This window comes from Pelophylax lessonae, assembly GCF_965119305.1.
Source record: "Pelophylax lessonae genome assembly, chromosome: 7".
In the NCBI taxonomy this organism is placed as follows: Eukaryota; Metazoa; Chordata; class Amphibia; order Anura; family Ranidae; genus Pelophylax; species Pelophylax lessonae.
In genome coordinates, this window is record NC_138774.1 from 74,562,287 (window position 1) to 74,581,330 (window position 19,044).

Below are 19,044 nucleotides of genomic sequence, written 5' to 3' on the forward strand. Positions count from 1 at the left end.
GTGTCGGCAGATAAGAACCATTTGGCCCATCTAGTCTGCCCAATATATCTGAATCCTATGAATAGTCCCTGGCCCTATCTTGTATGAAGGATAGCCTTATGCCTATCCCATGCATGCTTAAACTCCTTCACTGTATTTGCAGCTACCACTTCTGCAGGAAGGTTATTCCATGCATCCACTACTCTCTCAGTAAAGTAATACTTCCTCATATTACTTTTAAACCTTTGCCCCTCTAATTTAAAACTGTGTCCTCTTGTGGTAGTTTTTCTTCTTTTAAATATGCTCTCCTCCTTTACCGAGTTGATTCCCTTTATTTATTTAAATGTTTCTATCATATCCCCTCTGTCTCTTCTTTCTTCCAAGCTATACATGTTAAGGTCCTTTATCCTTTCCTGGTAAGTTTTTTCCTGCAATCCATGTACTAGTTTAGTAGCTCTTCTCTGAACTCTCTCTAGAGTATCTATATCCTTCTGGAGATATGGCCTCCAGTACTGCGCACAATACTCCAAGTGAGGTCTCACCAGTGTTCTGTACAGCGGCATAAGCACTTCTCTCTTTCTACTGCTTATACCTCTCCCTATACATCCAAGCATTCTGCTGGCATTTCGTGCTGCTCTATTACATTGTCTTCCCACCTTTAAGTCTTCTGAAATAATTACTCCTAAATCCCTTTCCTCAGATACTGAGGTCAGGACTGTGTCAAATATTCTATATTCTGCCCTTGGGTTTTTACGCCCCAGGTGCATTATCTTGCACTTATCCACATTAAATTTCAGTTGCCAGAGTTCTGACCATTCTTCTAGTTTTCCTAAATCCTTTTCCATTTGGCGTTTCCCTCCAGGAACATCAACCCTGTTACATATCTTTGTGTCATCAGCAAAAAGACAAACCTTACCATCGAGGCCTTTTGCAATATCACTTATGAAGATATTAAACAAAATTGGTCCCAGTACAGATCCCTGAGGTACCCCACTGGTAACATGACCTTGTTCTGAATGTTCTCCATTGACTACAACCCTCTGTTGTCTGTCACTCAGCCACTGCCTAATCCACTCAACAATATGGGAGTCCATGCTCAATGACTGCAGTTTATTGATAAGTCTTCTATGTGGGACAGTGTCAAAAGCCTTACTAAAATCTAGATATGCAATGTCTACTGCACCTCCACCGTCTATTATTTTAGTCACCCAGTCAAAAAAATCTATAAGATTTGTTTGACATGATCTCCCTGAAGTAAACCCATGTTGTTTTTCATCTTGCAATCCATGGGATTTAAGATGTTCCACAATCCTATCCTTTAATAGGGTTTCCATTAATTTGCCTACTATTGATGTCAGACTCACTGGTCTATAGTTGCTCGATTCCTCCCTACTACCTTTCTTGTGAATGGGCACGACATTTGCCAATTTCCAATCTTCCGGGATTTATGCACAAGTTCTATATTTTTTCATACATGAACTTGGTACTTCTTTAGAATTATGGTATCCCTGATTTAAGTTTCACTTTGACACATTATTGTAAGCGCTACATGTACATGAATGCCAACATGTACGGTCACATACTGAAGCAGAGCATCATCCCCCTCCCTTCACAGACTGGGCCGGAAGGCAGTATTCCAACAAGATAACAACCCCAAACACACCTCTATGGTGACAATTGCCTTGCTAAAGAAGCTGAGGGTAAAGGCGATGGACAGGCCAAGCATATCTCTAGACTGTTGAGCATCTGTGGGGCATCCTAAAATTGAAGGTGGAGGAGCACAAGGTCTAACATCCACCAGCTCCGTGATATCGTCAGAGGAGTGGAAGAGGAATCCAGTGGCAACCTCTGAAGCTCTGGTGAACTCCATGCCCAAGAGGATAAAGGCAGTGCTGGAAAATAATGGTGGCCACACAAAAGTTTTACACTTTGGGCCCAAATTGGACATTTCTACTTAGGGGTATACTCACCTTTGCTGCCAGCGGTTTAGACATTAATGGCTGTGTGTGTGGAATTATTTTGAGGGGACAGCAAATGTACACTGTTATACAAGCTGTACACTCACTACTTTACATTGTAGCAAAGTGTCATTTCTTCAGTGTTGTCACATGAAACGATAATAAAATATTTACAAAAATGTGAGGGGTGTACTCACTTTTGTGAGATACTGTATATACCACACCACTTTGCCTTTGCAAAGTGGTGTATAAAATAAGCTAACAACTTCCAAGTTTCACAGCTTCCCTATAGCTGTGGTGCACCAACAAGCAGTGTTCTATGATCCAGAGTAGCCACAGTGGAGCTCTACACCAAGGAGCTCACTCAATCAGCTCCTAGGCTTAAAGTGAACTTCTGCCAAGCAGTTAAAACACAAAGATGAGATACATATCCAGAATGCTACTACGCTCCGTGTCTGCTACCCCTCTCTGCCAATCACTCCACTAGCTTTCACTCACCCGAGTTAAATTAACCACTTTAAGACCGGAAGATTTGACCCCTTCCTGACCAGGCCCCTATTTTGCGATTCGGCACTGCTACTTTAACCGACAATTGCATGGTCGTGCGACGCTGTACCCAAATAAAATTGACGTTCTTTTCCCACAAATAGAGCTTTCTTTTGGAGGCATTTGATCACCTTTGCAATTTTTATTTTTTTTAAACAAAAAAAAAAAAAAAAAAAAAAAAAAGTGCCAATTTTGGAAAAAAAAACACAAAATTTTTGCTATATAAAACATTCCCAAAAAAAAAAAAAAAAAAGTAAAATTCTAAATTTAACATTTTAGGCCAATTTGTTTTCTGCGACATTTTTGGTAAAAAAAAAAAAAAAAATTTTTGTAAAATCTTACCGTAAAATTCCTTTCCCTGAGTCCTGACAGTCGCCGCCCACTCATACAGTCTTCACCAATGGGTATTGATCTCTTATCCATAGGAGCAAGCTAGGCATACGACTTGTTAAAAACAAAGGAACCTTACGTGAGCAGAAAGTTATCCTCTGGGCAACAGAAAAGCTCAACTGGAGCAACAACCCAGGAAAGCAAACAAGGGGGAAAACAACCCCAACAGCCAGGGCCCTGCAAACTAGGGTCCCCTTAAGGCACTGCCTTACACAGAACTTTGCGGCGAAAGGAGGCATCTGCCGATGCCAGAACATCAAGTTTGTAGAATTTTGAAAAGGTGTGCACAGACGACCAAGTCGCAGCCTTGCACACCTGGACTACCGAAACCGGATGCCAGAAGCCCCAGGATGCACTCACCGCTCTGGTAGAGTGCGCCTTGACAGGGAAGGGCGGTACCTGTTCATTAATCGAATAGGCCTGCACAATCGTCCGTCTGATCCATTTTGAAATGGTCACTGCAGACGCAGCCATACCCTTCCGAGGTCCCTCAGGAAGGACAAAAAGAGAATCCGACTTCCGAAAGGATTCAGTGGACGACCGGTAAACCCTGATCGCCCGGACAACATCCAAGGAATGTAAGGCAAACTCCTTAGGATGTTTAGGCTTCGCACAAAGCGAAGGCAAAACAATGTCCTCATTAAGGTGAAAATCAGAAACCACCTTTGGAAGGAAGGACTGGTTGGGTCGCAAGACCACCTTATCCCTAGTAACCACCAGGTTAAGGGGAGCGGCAAGACAAGGCCGCCAACTCCGACACTCTGCGGGCAGAAGTGATCACTACCAGAAAAGCGACCATTTTCAACAGCAGAGGCAAAGAAATCTCCTGGATGTTTTCAAAGGGAGAACGTTGCAAAACGGACAGAACCAAGTTCAAGTCCCAAGGAGGTAGGGGCGCCCTCCGAGGAGGGGCCAAGTGACGCACACCTTGAATAAAGGTGTGAATCAAAGAGTTAGACGCCAATGGGCGCTGGAAAAGGACGGCCAGTGCAGACAACTGGCCCTTAATCGTGGACAACGCCAGGCGCTGGTCCACACCAGTTTGTAGGAAGGCTAACACCCTTGCCACCGAGTAGGAACAAGGAGGTAAGCCTCTGGATTCACACCAGGCAAAATAAGCCTTCCAGGTACGGTAAGAGATCTTACCGGACGAGGCTTTCCTAGCCTTGATCAAAGTAGGAATGACCTCAGAAGAGAGAACCCTGTCTCTCAGGACCTGGCTTTCAACAGCCATGCCGTTAAAGCCAGCGACTGAAGCAGGATGGAAGATCGGTCCCCGAGACAGTAGATCGTCTCATAACGGCAGCCGCCACGGAGGCTCGACTGCCAGATGAATGATGTCCGCGTACCAGGACCGGCGTGGCCAGTCCGGGGCCACCAGAAATCACCCACTTCGATTCCCGAGACCAACCTGCGCAGGAACCTGGACAACAACTGAATCGGGGGAAAGGCATACAGACGATACCGGTGCCAAGGCACCATCAGCGCATCTGAGGCATCTGCCAGAGGATCGCGCGTTCTTGCCACGAAACTTCCCACCTTGTTGTTTAGCCGGGACGCGAACAGATCCACATCCGGGGATCCCCATTTCGCACACAGTATTTGAAAAACCTCCGGGTGCAGCGACCATTCCCCCTTGTCCAGGGTCTGGTGGCTCAGATAATCGGCCTGCCAGCTCTCCACACTCGGAATGTGAACTGCCGAAATCGCCGGGACGCGAGTCTCGGCCCAAGACAGAATGCTGGTCACTTCCTGAGCCGCCCGGGTACTCCTGGTGCCCCCTTGGTGATTGATGTAAGCCACCCCAGTGGCATTGTCCGTCTGCACCCGTACAGGGCGGCCCTGAAGACGATCCGACCAATGGAGCAGGCACAGCCTGATCGCTCTCAATTCCAAGATGTTTATCGGTAGGGATGATTCCTCCGCCGACCTAGTGGACAGGCTGGCATCCGTGGTAATCACTGTCCACAAGCAACGGCCGGAAGGATTTCCCCTCCGCTACGGCCGGAGACCGAAGCCACCACAGAAGATCCACTCTGGTTTGGCGACTAAGACACCCTCAGGTCCAGGACTGAGGGAGCCTGTCCCACCTGGCCAGTATCTCCGCTTGGAGAGACCGCATGTGAAACTGTGCAAACGGTATCGCCTCGAAGGCTGACACCATCAATCCCAGGGACCGCATACAGGTCCTGAGCGACGAGGACTCGTTGTCCCTGAGGGACCTGACTTCGCTCTGCAGGGTCCGGAGCTTGTCCTCCGGCAGAAACACCTTCGCTTGGGCGGAGTCCAAGACCATTCCAAAATATGGGAGACGAACCGAAGGAGACAAAGTCGACTTCTGAACGTTGATGGTCCATCCGAACTCCTGGAGCGTCTGAACCGTAGTGGACAGATCGCGCAGCAGGCTCTGACTGGCACTCGATCTTAACAGGAGATCGTCCAGATAACCCAAGATCGCAATGCCCTGTGCCCGTAATAGCCCCAGAACAGGAGTCAGCACTTTGGTAAACACCCTTGGAGCCGAAGCGAGACCAAAATGTAACGCCACAAACGGATAGTGTTCCTCCGCGATAGCGAAATCGGAGGTGCCTCTGATGACCCTCGAATATGGGGGTGTAAATGCGCATCCTTTAGGTCGATAGAAGCCAGGAAATCTCCCGGACTCAGGGAGGCCACCACTGAGCGGAGCGATTCCATGTGGAATTTTTGAACGCGCACAAATCGGTTCAGAGCTTTTAAGTCCAGAATCGGACGCACCTTGCCCTCCTTTCTGGGCACAGTGAACAGATTCAAGTAAAACCCCCAAAATCTGTCCCGATGTGGCACCGGGACGATTACCCCCTGGGCGAGTAGATCCTGAACCGTCCGATGAAGATCTTGCAGCCGATTTGGGGTCAAATGAAGATTTGAGGGAAAGAATCTGTCTGCCGGCCAGGAAAGGAATTCGATCTTGTACCCTGATCGAATGATTTCCTGAACCCACCTGTCCGGAATTTGGAGCAGCCAAGGTTGGAGGAAACCGCGCAAACGTCCTCCCATCCCTGAAATGGGTGAGGGCGCCCCTTCAGGCTGAGGCGGATTGACCCGCCGCACCGACATTGCCGGACTTCTGCTTGCCCGCCCAGGGCTTCTTCTGGCTACCTTGGCCCTTGAAGGGCTTGACCTTGGTTTGATTCCTAAAGGCACGAAAGGACCCTTGATTGGGTCGAGAGGCGGAACCCCGCTTGCCACGAAAGGACTTGTTCTTCGGGTTCTGGGGCAGCATCGTGCTCTTGCCCCCCGTGACGCCTTTTACCAAGGCATCCAACTCCTTCGCCAAAAAGGCGAGAACCTGCATAGGGAAAATCAGCCACTGTTTTCCGTGATGTCTGGTCAGCCGACCAGCTCTTCAGCCAGACGAGTCGACGGTTAAGCGGAGGCGGGGCGAAGCACGGCCTCAATCCAATACATACGAGTACAGCTCAGGACTCCTGTGTAATAATGCGAGATTTCATCCCATGAGATACATCCCAGCAGCCCTTGCGAATCGCCGAATTACGTAATCGCCGATAGGACCCGAAAGGGAGGAGAGGATGAATAAAGACAAGGTATTTCCTAGCAAAAAAAAAAAAAAAAAGTTTCCATTGGTAAAAGTAGTTTTAAAGGGGATTACATACATCTATGTAATCCAAGTTATTAAAATGAGTGGAACTCCACTTTAACTTGTCCCTCCTTGTATTGCTTCTCCCTCAACCAGGAAGGACTCTGCTGTAAAAGGGACTTCAAGAGCTCGATAGCAAATCATTCATTCAGGTGCTTACACCACATACATAAAAAATAAAAATACACTGCTTATGCATTGTTAAAAGGATGGGTTGCAACGTCATTAACACTTCAGGTCTCACTGCTGACATGACAGGACCGATTCCTCTCTGCCCTGCACAACAGATCACTGCAAAAGCACTTTACTGCTGACAGATCCATTTGTATCATCTAGTGTGTGATAACTCTAGACTGACAGATCTGCCATAATTTTTCCAGGCTGCCTTCAGTGCCATCAGACCTTAGCACAGGTCCACTAGGGCATTTTTTTTTTTTTTTTTTTTTAACATTGACTGCTCAAGCTCTGAGGCTTTTTCCCTGCAAGTGCATTGGATTTGAGGCTCTTAACCAATACAGGTTTCAAAAAGTCCTTCAAGTGAAACGAACTTCTGAACCAGGCGCTCCTCGGTACACATCCAAGAATTTGTATCCTCAGACGTACAGGTAAACTCCTTTTGCTACATTATTTACATTGCCTTAACAAACTGATACTGTGCTCCATAATGCAACAATTTTCACAAGATCTAATATGCCAAGCAAATCTTGGAATTGATCTAGTCCTATAACAAACTTGTTCGGGATCAATCTGTGTTTAAATACACTCATTGTAAATCTTATCACTACCTTACCAGACGAAGATAGCATATCTTCTATTTATATGCAAGTTAAGCTTAACCACTTGCCGACCGCCGCACGACTATCTACGTCGGCGGTCAGCCCCTCACAGGCAAACTAACGTAGGGCTACGTTGCTTGCTTGTGAGGGTCTAGGGAGCGAGCGCGCGCCCCCGGGGGCGCGCTCCCGCTCCCGCGTGGTCACGGACCCCCCCGCGCGTGTGACCAGCGGACCCGATGTCCGCCGGTCACTCGGCGATCGGCGGGGGAGAGGGAGAATGTCAGGCAGCTTGTGTAAACAAACTGCCTGTCATTCTCCTCGCTGCAAAGACACTGATAAAACGGATCTGGTATGTAGATCCGTTGATCAGTGTCCTTACAGCTAGAGCCACAGCCAATCACAGTAGAAACCACGCCCCTAGGGACACACACAGCCCCTCCCTTCCAAATAAAGTTAACCCCTTCACTACCAGTGTATTTTTACAGTAACAGTGCATATGTATAGCACTGATTACTGTAGAAATGTCACTGGTAACCCCAAAAGTGTCAAAAATGTCAGTCAAGGGTCCGATCTGTCCGCCGCAATGTCGCAGTACCGCAAAAAAAAAAATCGCAGATCGCCGCCATTACGCGTTAAAAAAAAAAACAACAAAAATGACAAAAATCTTTCCCTTTGTTAGTAAACGCGATAACTTTTGCGCAAACCAATCAAAATACGCTTTTTGCGATTTTTTTTACCAAACATAGGTAGCATAAAACAAATTGGCCGAAAATTTTTAAAAATTTTGATTTTTACATTTTTTTTGGGGGGAATTTCATATAAAAAAATGTGAAAAATATTGCTATTTTTGCAAAATTGACGCTCTTTTTTTGTTTATAGCGCGTGATCAAAAAATCGCACAGATGATCAAATACCACCAAAAGAAAGCTCTGTTTGTGGGAAAAAAAAGGACGTCAAATTCGTTTAGGTACAGCGTCGCACGACCGCGCAATTGTGCGTTAAATTCACGCAGTGCCGAATCGCAAAATACCCCCTGGTCGGAATGGGGGTAAAATCTTCCAGGGCTTAAGTGGTTAAAGTGTTACTTAACACACAACAATAAAATCAGTCTGTAGATGCAGTAAAGCATGCTTGTTATACTCAGTGTGTAACCTAAGGTGTTAATCCTCTGAGTTATGTGAAAAGGCTGTTTGATCCTGTCTTCTCTGATCCTCTTCTACTGTCCCTAATCCATCTGCTGATAGTACAGAGCCTTGGGTGCACTCTGCACATGCTCAGTTTGGTGTGTATTGCTAGAGCTTTTTTTACCTTTGGAGGGTGCTTGTGATCAGCACAGAGCCAATCAGCACTGTACAGAGGGTCAGGCAGCCTCATAGGTCAGTCAGTGGAATGAAAACTCCTACAAGCTTTAACCAGACACTGATAGAAGTTACAAGACTGCTATATACGACGGATGAGAAAAAGGTATTAAGCAGTTTATATTAATAAAGAAGGGAATGACCCCCTAAAAAGGGTGGGACTTTAAAGGTAACTAATGAGGATCTTTTGAAAAAGATATAATTAAAATAAATTACAATTTATTGAAACAAGTGTGATTGTGAAGGATCAAATAATAATAATACATTCAATATACAATACAATACAATTGCAGATGCATGACAGAATGTCATGCAATTGTATTGTATATTGAATGTATTATTATTATTTGATTGATCCTTCACAATCACACTTGTTTCAATAAATTGTAATTTATTTTAATTAATTCTATCTTTTTCAAAAGATCCTCATTAGTTACCTTTAAAGTCCCACCCTTTTTAGGGGGTCATTCCCTTTCTTCTTTATTAACTTATCAAGGGATTATGGTAACACAATATCTGAGAATTACCTACATACCTGTTTTAAGCAGTTTATATTTACTAAATTCATATTTATAGTAAATGCAGGTTCATGGGTTTCGTAACACTAACCTTTCCTAATTATGGATTCAAGTTTTAAGTATGCCTATACTGATCCTAATCTATTTCGAGCCCAACGGATATTCATGCCTTTTGAAAATGACTTCTTAAAACAGCATCCACTGGATGCAGCACTGTTATACTTGCACATGTTTCTACAAAGAGAAAGTTCACCTTTAACTTCCGCAGGGAGTCTGTAAGTTCTTCACTCAGAAGAACAGCAACATCTGGCTCCTGGTACCTTTAAGAGGAGATAAAGCAGGGATTATGTCAGAACAAAAGCCTTTCCATGGTTCAGAATACCACCATTACCTGGAATATAAAGATGTATAAAAAAGGTGAAGATAAATTGCATCTAAAAACTTAAAAAAAAGTTACATTTTCCCATCTGCCATCAAGTCAACCAATCTACATAGCCAGCAATCACCACATCTGTGGCAATGAAGTTCAAAACATGACTTTAGGGAAGGTGTTAAACCCCAAGTTAGAATTATCTTTCTATTTTTTTTCCCCCTTCCTCCCCTCCATCCTTTATTCCTCTGCTCTACCCCTAGCTCTTCCTGCTTGACATGGGGGGAGGAACCACCAGCAGTGCCCTCTTAGGTTTTACACCTATTCATGCATCTCAGTTCCACGATTTTCTGACTGTACCAAACGGCACGACCTTGGTCATCTCCATCCACCCCACTAGTCTTCTATTCCTACTCTACCTATGATGGAGCGACATACCTGGCTAATACTTTGAGGTTGTTTTTTTCAAGCACTTGTTGGATTAGTGCTTGCTCTTAAAAGCAGCCAACTTGGTTGCCTGAATACTAAAAGCTGGATACACACTATACAATTCTCTTTAGATTTTTTCCTTTAGACTTACCAAAACCATATAATATAAGGTCAGACCTAAACACTTTCCATTTGTATGCAATCAGGCAGGACCTTGCACTACATAGTTGAAGGTAAATCTAAAAGGAAATCTACCAAAAGTTGTATATTGTGAATCCAACTTAAGGTTATACACTTTAGGTCTCATTGTTTCGATCTGCTGGAAACTGAGGCTTACGAAGAACTAGAAAAAAAAAAAAAAAAAAAAAAAAAGTATCTTTCCCGATCCTCTGCCCTCAGACCCCAGGGATGGTAAACACACCACTATCCCAGGGCACCCAGTGTTGGCATCACATTTCCAGCTGGTGATGCTGAAAATTCTCGCAGCGCAAGGATGTTTCTCATCACAGGGCAGAGGCCTACAGAGATACCCAAGTTAACAAATCTCTGGAGGTTCTCAAAAAAATGCATTCATGTAGCCATGTAATAATCCAAAAATCCAGAGGCCAGGTGGAAAGCCATCTTCAAAAATTTAGCTTTCCCTGGAGAGAAAAGACTTGCATGCATCTCTGATATAGTCCTGTTTTAGCCCCAAAAAGCAATGTATCAGACGCTCTGACTCACAATACTGATGAAGCACAGCCTTTCAATGATTCTTACTTGAGACGACCCAGCCGCCGTGGCTGCAAGGCCTGTAATTTGCGTTTCTCCTCCCGAAGCTTCTTGCGTCTTAACAGCTCGGCTTGTCTGGACTTCAGTGACGCATAGATGGATTTCAGCTGGAAGAGGCCCTGACGTCGCTGTCTCTCCGTTTTCTCTGCTTCTTGTTGGACTCTCTGAGGAAAAAGGCAGGACAAGAGTTTTCACTTGTACATAACCATAGCAGCCTTTCCTACTACAGCAAGCTACTATAAATTCAAAGTCTAAAGTAAAATTAACTTGTGCATTGAAGGAGTTTTATTGCACATGTGGATTTATCCAATGCAGCCTGAAGTGGTTCTAAAGGAAGAAGTTTTTTTAACTCAATGCATTCTAGGCATTAAGATAGAGATCCTTCTGTGTAAAGCAGCCCCCCTAATACTTACATTAGCCCCCTCCCGATCCAGCGATGTCCACGAATGCCTCAGCGGTCCAAATAAACAATGGAAAATGTATCAGTCCAACCACCCCAGTTTTACTGACACACAATCACATTCTTTGATGTTAGGAAACCTGCATGTCAAAATGATCCTTTGATTGGAGATAACAGGACGCGACCAACTACTACTAGCTATACAATGACCTGCAGCCATACTAAAATCTTTGATACATCGTGACAGCCAGGCAACTAGGATCTTCTGAACCAGTCAGCAATGGCGGTCCTTAAAAGCATAAGGAAGCAATCCACTTGTCTACCTTTTTGGTTTGGGTTTGTTGTGCCAAGCTAGATCAACATACAGTGCCACTTTTTGGGGAATAATTAGCCCCTTGCCGACCGCCGCACGACTATATACTGCGGCGGTCAGCCCCTCCTGGGCAAAGTGACGTAGGGTACGTCACTCGCCCACGAGCCTCTAGGGGGCGAGTGCGCGCCACTCGTTCCGACATCCCCACACGAGTGACCGGCGGCTCCGATGTCTGCCGGCCACTCGCGATCTCCCGCTTCAGAGTGAGAAAGGCAGGCGGCTGATTTAAACAAAGCTGCCTGTCATTCTCCCTGATGTAACTGCAGAGATCATACGATCCTGCTATGTAGGATCGTATGTCTCTGTGGTTACATCACAAGCCACGCCCCCCCCCCCCCCCCCCAGTTAGAATCATGCCCCTAGGGATACATTTAACCCACTGATCACCAATAGTTAACCCCTTCCCTGCCAGTGTCCTTTTTACAGTAACAGTGCATATATATAGCACTGATTACTGTAGTAATGTCACTGGTACCCCCAAAAGTATCAAAAATGTCAGTCAAGGGTCCGATCTGTCCGCCGCAATGTCGCAGTCCCACAAACGGAGAAAAAATAAATAAAAAAAAAAACGCAGATCACCGCCATTACTAGTAAAAAAAAATGTCAAATCTTTCCAGTAGTTAGTAAATGCAATAACTTTTGCGCAAACCAATCAAAATACGCTTATTGCGATTTTTTTTAACAAAAATATGTAGCAGAAAATTGGCCTAAAATGTTAAAAAAATTTGATTTTTACATTTTTTTGGGGGAATTTCATATAAAAAAAGTGAAAAATATTTTTTCAAAATTGTCGCTTTATTTTTTGTTTATAGCGCAAAAAGTAAATCGCACAAGTGATCAAATAGCACCAAAAGAAAGCTCTGTTTGTGGGGGAAAAAAAGGACGTCAATTTCATTTTTGGTACAGCGTCACACGACCGTGCAATTGTCCGTTAAAGTCACACAGTTCCGAGTCGCAAAATAGGCCCTGGTCTTTGAGCAGCCAAATCCTCCGGGGCTTAAGTGGTTAATTCAATCTCTTCACCAATACAGTTTTTCACTGCAAAGTGGAAATTAAAGTGGTTCTAAACATTCTTTTTTTTTTTTACACATTTTAAATGCCAGTGGTATAAACATCTTATTTCAGTGTTTATTTTTGTACAAAATTGTTTCCATGTTTAACATACTGATATCAGGCCCGGCCTTGCTGGTTTACGTCCCCACAGCGCTCCCCTGACTGCTACATCACATAGTTTTCAGGACTATATGCTCCAACATGCTTATCACCATCGCACATTTGCCTTTTTTCATAGTGCTCGCTCGAAGACGTGCCAAGATCTTGTCAGTCGCTAAGTACTCCTTGGCAGATGCTCCTCCCAACAGGATCAAAACACATTGGAGGCGGACCTACAGCAACCTTCAGGGCTGGGGTCCCGGATCGGGCAGATGCAGGCTGGTCGGTAAGATGAGCTGGGGATTTTGTATGGTTTGACATGGGTCACCTTACTATGTGCTCCTTGCTGCAAAGGCCAGGTATTAGTGGAGGCAGTGGCCATTTGTTTGTACTGAAGGGATGCACACGCACCCGGCCATCCACATGATGTAAAAGAAAACGGTGATCCATCAGACCAGACCACACCACCTTCTGCCATTTCTCTGTGGTCCAATTCTGATGCTCGCATGACAATTGTAGGCATTTTTAGCTGTGGACATGGGTCAGCATGGGCACCCTGACTGGTCTGCGACTAAGCAGTCCCATACGCAACTGTGATTGCCCATTTTTTTCTGCTTTTAACCCATCAACTAAATGAACATGTTTACTTGCAGTCACTGACTTTTAGATGTCATTGTAAGAAGATCGCCAATATTGTTCTTTACCCTTTAGGGATCTTCTACATTATGGCTGATCAGTGTATGTTCATGAAGAGAAAAGTTTACAAGACCCTACAGCATACACATCTTCATGCTCAAAGTCACTCAATGTTCATTCCCTCTCCCCCCCGCCTCTCGAATGCCCAAGGGAGCCAAATGCCTTCTCAGTTTTAATAAGAAATGTATCAGCTAAAACTCCTCACTGCTCACATTAATCCCCACACACCAGCAATAAATCTAACTTTTATAGGTTTAGAAGGTCTAAAACTATTGGTTGGAGATATATTTGCAGCCTTGAAGCAGTGAAACAAATAGGCCCCCTGGTGAGAGATCCAGGTTAACCTCATTACACATTCATGTATTGTAAAAAAATTAAAATAAATGTCCATTACTCAAGTACTTGTATCAGCACATTTGTGCTTCAAAATGTTTGGAATGTTTAATGCAATGTCGGTAAAGCACTAATTTATGTCAGTATTTTTTCACAAGGATAATCACCATTTCCAGACAAAGTGGTGACAGCATCAACATTAGGATTTACAAGCCAAGTACAACTGAAACACTGAAGGAACAGTGCCTTCTGGTGGTCAGAATTGCCAAATACAGATTTATAAAAGGACCACTACACACGGTCCCCGGGTTACAAACATCCGACTTACAAATGAAGGGAGACAACAGGAAGTGAGAGGAAATCTACCCCTAGGAAGGGAAATTCACTCCTATAAGAGTTATCATGGAAAATGGTGTCTCCACTGAAGCCTTATCAATCCTCGTTTCCACAACAACCCAAAATTTTCAAAATCCAATTGTCACTGGGACAGAGAGGTTAAATCATCTTAACAGGGGCACAGACAGCAAAACAGATGTTACAGGGGTGTTAACCCTTCCCTATGCGATCCCAAAAAAAATTTTTGGTTGGAGCTACACAAAAAAAAAAAAAAAAGAAATGGGATTTTTGAATTGCTGTGAAATCCATTTCTCTGATGTTCATTGACGGACACAGCTCTTCATCTTCATGACCGTAGGGAGGTCCCAAAGCAGTGTCAAACATGAGGGGTGGCAACAGCAGAAAACAAACTTCCCCCAAGGCTAAACATAGCCAACCAGGTAATTTAGAGCTCAACCTATTAACAACTGGAGTTCACCTGAAAAAAAGAGCAACATTTTGGAGCCTTGTTGCTCTTGCTTAACAATGATCGCTGAATAAAGCTTTGGACCCACGTTGGAGATACTGTGCTGTGGATGTTCTTTTGCCTTGAGTCTCTTTAAATAGGGCACAAGTGAGTGCAGCCTTTAAGTGATGCATGACTGCTCTGACCCACAGGGAAACCCGAGAGGGGAGGCCCTAAGCTCACTTTTTTTTAGCAAACTGTGCACATTTTACTATCCACATCTCTAATCTACTGATCATTCATTCTGACATGCAGTTTTCACTAAAGGTAACATCTTCCTTCTAACAAACCAATATCCAGCAACACTAATGCTGCATTAAGCGGCTTTATTTACATTTTCAAGTGGTCTTATTCTTTCCAGGCTAAATGTTTGAATGTGTTGGACTGGATAGCTTTTAATGAAGTTTTACAAATTATACCATGTACAAACACCCCCCCTCCCCTTACCCGCTTTCCTCCAAGACAAAAAACTTCTTCTAACATTTAACAAACCAAATCCTTGTTCACACATGCTTATGGTTCCAGGTGTTTGCATGTCTTGTTTATTTTCTATATGTAAAGTCAATGTCTCTTATGCAATAAAGCATACCTAACTGATCCCTGAACTGTAGACTGAGCTAGGCATGCGCAGCTCAGCTTACAGATGCCAGGCGGATCCTGTGTGCTGGGATGAATAGATCCTTCAATCACCCCCCACTGGCCAATGAAGAGCCTGAAACCCTGCACACAAGATGCCAGAGAGGGAGCTTAAGAAAGGTGAATATACTCCCTTTACATCCGCTTTAACAGCTTTTTTTTCCACTTTAACAGCTTTTTTTTCCACAGATCAAAAAAGAGTTGGCGATAGTTGGAAGATATGGATTTTTGAGGTATAAGCGTACATGTTCTATGTTGTACTTTAATGGGCGGTCTAGATGTGCAAATAGCCACAGTGGATAGAGATTATAATATATATATATATATATATATATATATATATATATATACACATACATACATACACACACACATACATACATACATACATACACACACACACACACACACACACATACATACATACATACACACATACATACATACATACATACATACATACATACATACATATATATATATATATATATATATATATACACACACACATATACATATACATACACATGGCCCGGGATAGCCAGATTACAGATTACACCCCAAAAGCTGAAAGGACAGGACAGGAAAACACCCGGAGGTCGAAACAGGAGACTGGAATTAGCAAAAGCCTACATGTTACCCGGAGGCTAAGCTTTACATACAGGCGCAATATACACCTTATTGAGGTGAGAATATAGAACACCTAGATGTGACACCTGGTGGAGGCAGCAAGTCACAACACCCTTATTTCTTGCATGAGAGCACGTTTACTATTCTTTGAAGCTATTGAAGGGAATTGTACCTGATTTTTGGATTTTTATAAATGGACACCTTGAACAGTGCACTTTATTTATTTATTTCAGAAAGCACAAAGCACCTTTAATTGGTTTTGAAACTCCATCTATATATTTATACTTTATTAACGGATTATTTATTTACTGATTTTTTATGAAATTGAAGTACTCAGCACTTTTTTTGTATAGAAGATATATTGTAATGGTTTATTTACATTTTAATTTGTTTGATCACCACGGCATAATTTAACGAATACACAATTTTATCACAGGAACACGTCTTTATTTTATATATTCACCATTTTAAGCCATGTTTTAAGCCACACCCTTATAAGTTACATTTCCACTTCTGAAGCTCACCACCCACCCAAATTACACAAAAAACATTCACTGTTGGATTTTGGAAAGGAACATTTCACTGCGATGTAGAAAACTCAGAGCCAATAGCAACTTTCCCCAAGCAGAGAAAAGCAGTAGAGGCTTAGCGAGTGTCAGACAGAGAACGCACCTTGACAGCAGACTGAGAAGTCACAGGACTGGGAGGGGGCAGGGGGTGTAAGCTGGTTCTGGCTGTATGCCCAGCTGGCACTGACTTATCAAGCAGGGATTTAAAGCCTGAGAAGGGCATCGCTGATTAACGCTACCATGGGGTCACCAGACCTCAGATAAGCTCAAAATATAGATGAGCAAAGTTTAATAACTGAATAATAATAAACCAACCCAGCAGCCCACCATGCTTTAGAGCCATGAATTGAAGGTCATATCTACAAGTAAAATAAGATGTAAACTTAAGGGAAATGCCATTATTTAAATCAAAGCATCCTCTACATGTTTAATAAGAGTAAAATGAATGGTCTTGCTCAGACAATTTCGTAACAAAACTAGAAGCCGGGAAAAAAAAAAAAAAAAAACTTCTGACAAAGAAGTGGGAAAATATGGATGGAGTTCCCGCCACTACTCATGTTAGACCTTTTCCCTATTGCCAGGAGGCACCTTCCAGCCTCTGCTCAGGTTACCTAGCTGATCATTGCAGTGCTTTTCAAGTTAAATTTGTATCAAGGTTATACTGCTTTACGTTTTGACCTTCATCACTCTGCAAGTAGGTAATCATTGAATTCAGTTTTTGTTTTTATTTAAAATTCTCTCACCTATGCGGCAGTTTTGCACACTTCACATTCTATTTAGGTTAGAGTATATAGTAGACCAACAGGGATGTGATGTTCACACTTTATATTTGATTTCTAACTACCCTACATGGCTGATGTAGCTTACTATCAATAATGCAGTTATCCTATGATGCCGCTGCCCTCCATTGGGGAACATTTGCTTTACAACACTTGGTACATTTAGATATTACTGGCTGGAATATTTCTGCATGACAGGAGGTCAATCCAGTGCAGGGTTCTATTCATTCAGTTAGCTACTGAATTTTACATGGCAGATACTGAGTAGTTGATTCTCATTGTCAAGTTGTAATTTTTTTTACCTTCTGGTAAGTACACACTTGCATGCGTTTGTGCTTTTGTTAATATACAAGTTGTTTGGTAAATATTCTAATAAAGCTACTTATATTGGGTACAATATTTCTATGGGCTTTTTGTAATGGTGCAGATATTTGTTCCCATAAGGGATTTTTTTTTTGGCTGGTTACACAGAAGTTCCCTTTTGTCCAACACCCTCCGTGTTGGAAGTTCATATCGGAGAACTATTCAGAAGACAATTGATGGTGCACAAATAGAAAGCCTATTTCTGACCACACACACTGGTTACACACAACAGTGGACTTCTCCAGCCCACCCAAAAATGTAGCCAGGAATCTCCGTGGTTTTTGGAGACTGGCATACTAATGCCTCGTACACACGTGCAGATTATCTGCAGACTTGTCTGCATACTTACTTTTCTATGTAGTGCAAGGGCCTGCCGGATTGCATACAAATTGAAAGTGTTTAGGTTTGACCTCATATTATATGGTTTTGGTAAGTCTGCAGACAAAAGTCTGCAGATAATCTGCACGTGTGTATGGGGCATAAGAATCAGCTTTACCAGAGTTGATAGTTTCAAAACAAGCTTTAGCAATATTTTGTTAAATTGGGACTAAATCCCTGCTTTTGAAACACTGCGAGCAGAGGCCCTCTTTACTGCAGATGTGACATGCAAGGTTGCTTCTTCAATAATAGAAACCTAGCTGACTGCTCAGTCTTTGGAATGTACACTGAGATGTGCAAGCCCAGTTCAATCTACATTCCAGCGCAGCGCCTGCATGGAGGGATGACTGCGCATTCACAGGAGTGATGTCAACCCTGTACCCACTTAATGACAATGCTGACTGCCTGGCACCCAGAAGAAGCCAGGCCTTTTGAGTGTAAGTATAGCTGAGTTTAGCTCCACTAAGTGGTTCTAAAGGTAGATTTTTTTTACCTTAATGCATTAAGTTTAAAAAACGTGTGTGCATTTCTCAATCCTGTTCCAGCACTGTGCCCAAGATCAGCAGCTCTCTTCGTTCTCTTTCCTCACTGGATATCGAGGCAGCATTGGGAGCCAAGTGGCTCCCTCTGCTGTCAAAGCTTGTGATGAGAGGAAAACCAGGCCTGGGGCCGAGTCACGCTCTGTGTCAAAGGACACACAAGAGCATGGCTCGGGAGCAAGGCAGTACGAGTGCTCCCAAAGCAAGTGGCTCGCTATGGAGCACTTGGGAGGAGCCAGGAGCACCAGCAAGGGACCCAGGAGTAGTGTTGCACAGAGCAGGCAAGTACGAAAAAAAAAAAAATATTCCTTTAGAATCACTTTAACCAGTATGGCTCCAGGGCAAATTTTCTTCTTTGTTGCATACATGTAAAAATCCTAATTTTTGGCAATAAAATTACATAAACCCCCAGAACATTATATATTTTCTGAAGCAGAGGCCCTGTAGAGTAAAAAGGTGATAGTTTTTGTTTCCCGTGATATTTGCGCAACTGTTTATTAAACCGGAAAAATTATTATAAAATGAATTTTTAGTGCAAAACCACACCATATAATACCCATGTTTGGTTAAAATATAAAGGAGGTTGCATCGAGTAAATAGATACCCCAACATTCCATGTT

The 19,044-nt window shown here is 43.3% G+C and overlaps 1 protein-coding gene across 1 annotated transcript in view; it reads right to left on the reverse strand.

Annotated features, from left to right (window-relative positions):
- NOP53 (NOP53 ribosome biogenesis factor) overlaps window positions 1-19,044 on the reverse strand; it is a 55,949-nt gene that overhangs the window by 18,939 nt on the left and 17,966 nt on the right. The window contains exons 9-10 of the mRNA XM_082262915.1: window positions 10,724-10,899; window positions 9,419-9,485 (exon numbers count right to left, since the gene is read on the reverse strand). Coding sequence (XP_082119041.1) covers window positions 9,419-9,485; window positions 10,724-10,899 — 243 coding nt within the window. The remainder of the gene's footprint in view (window positions 1-9,418; window positions 9,486-10,723; window positions 10,900-19,044) is intronic.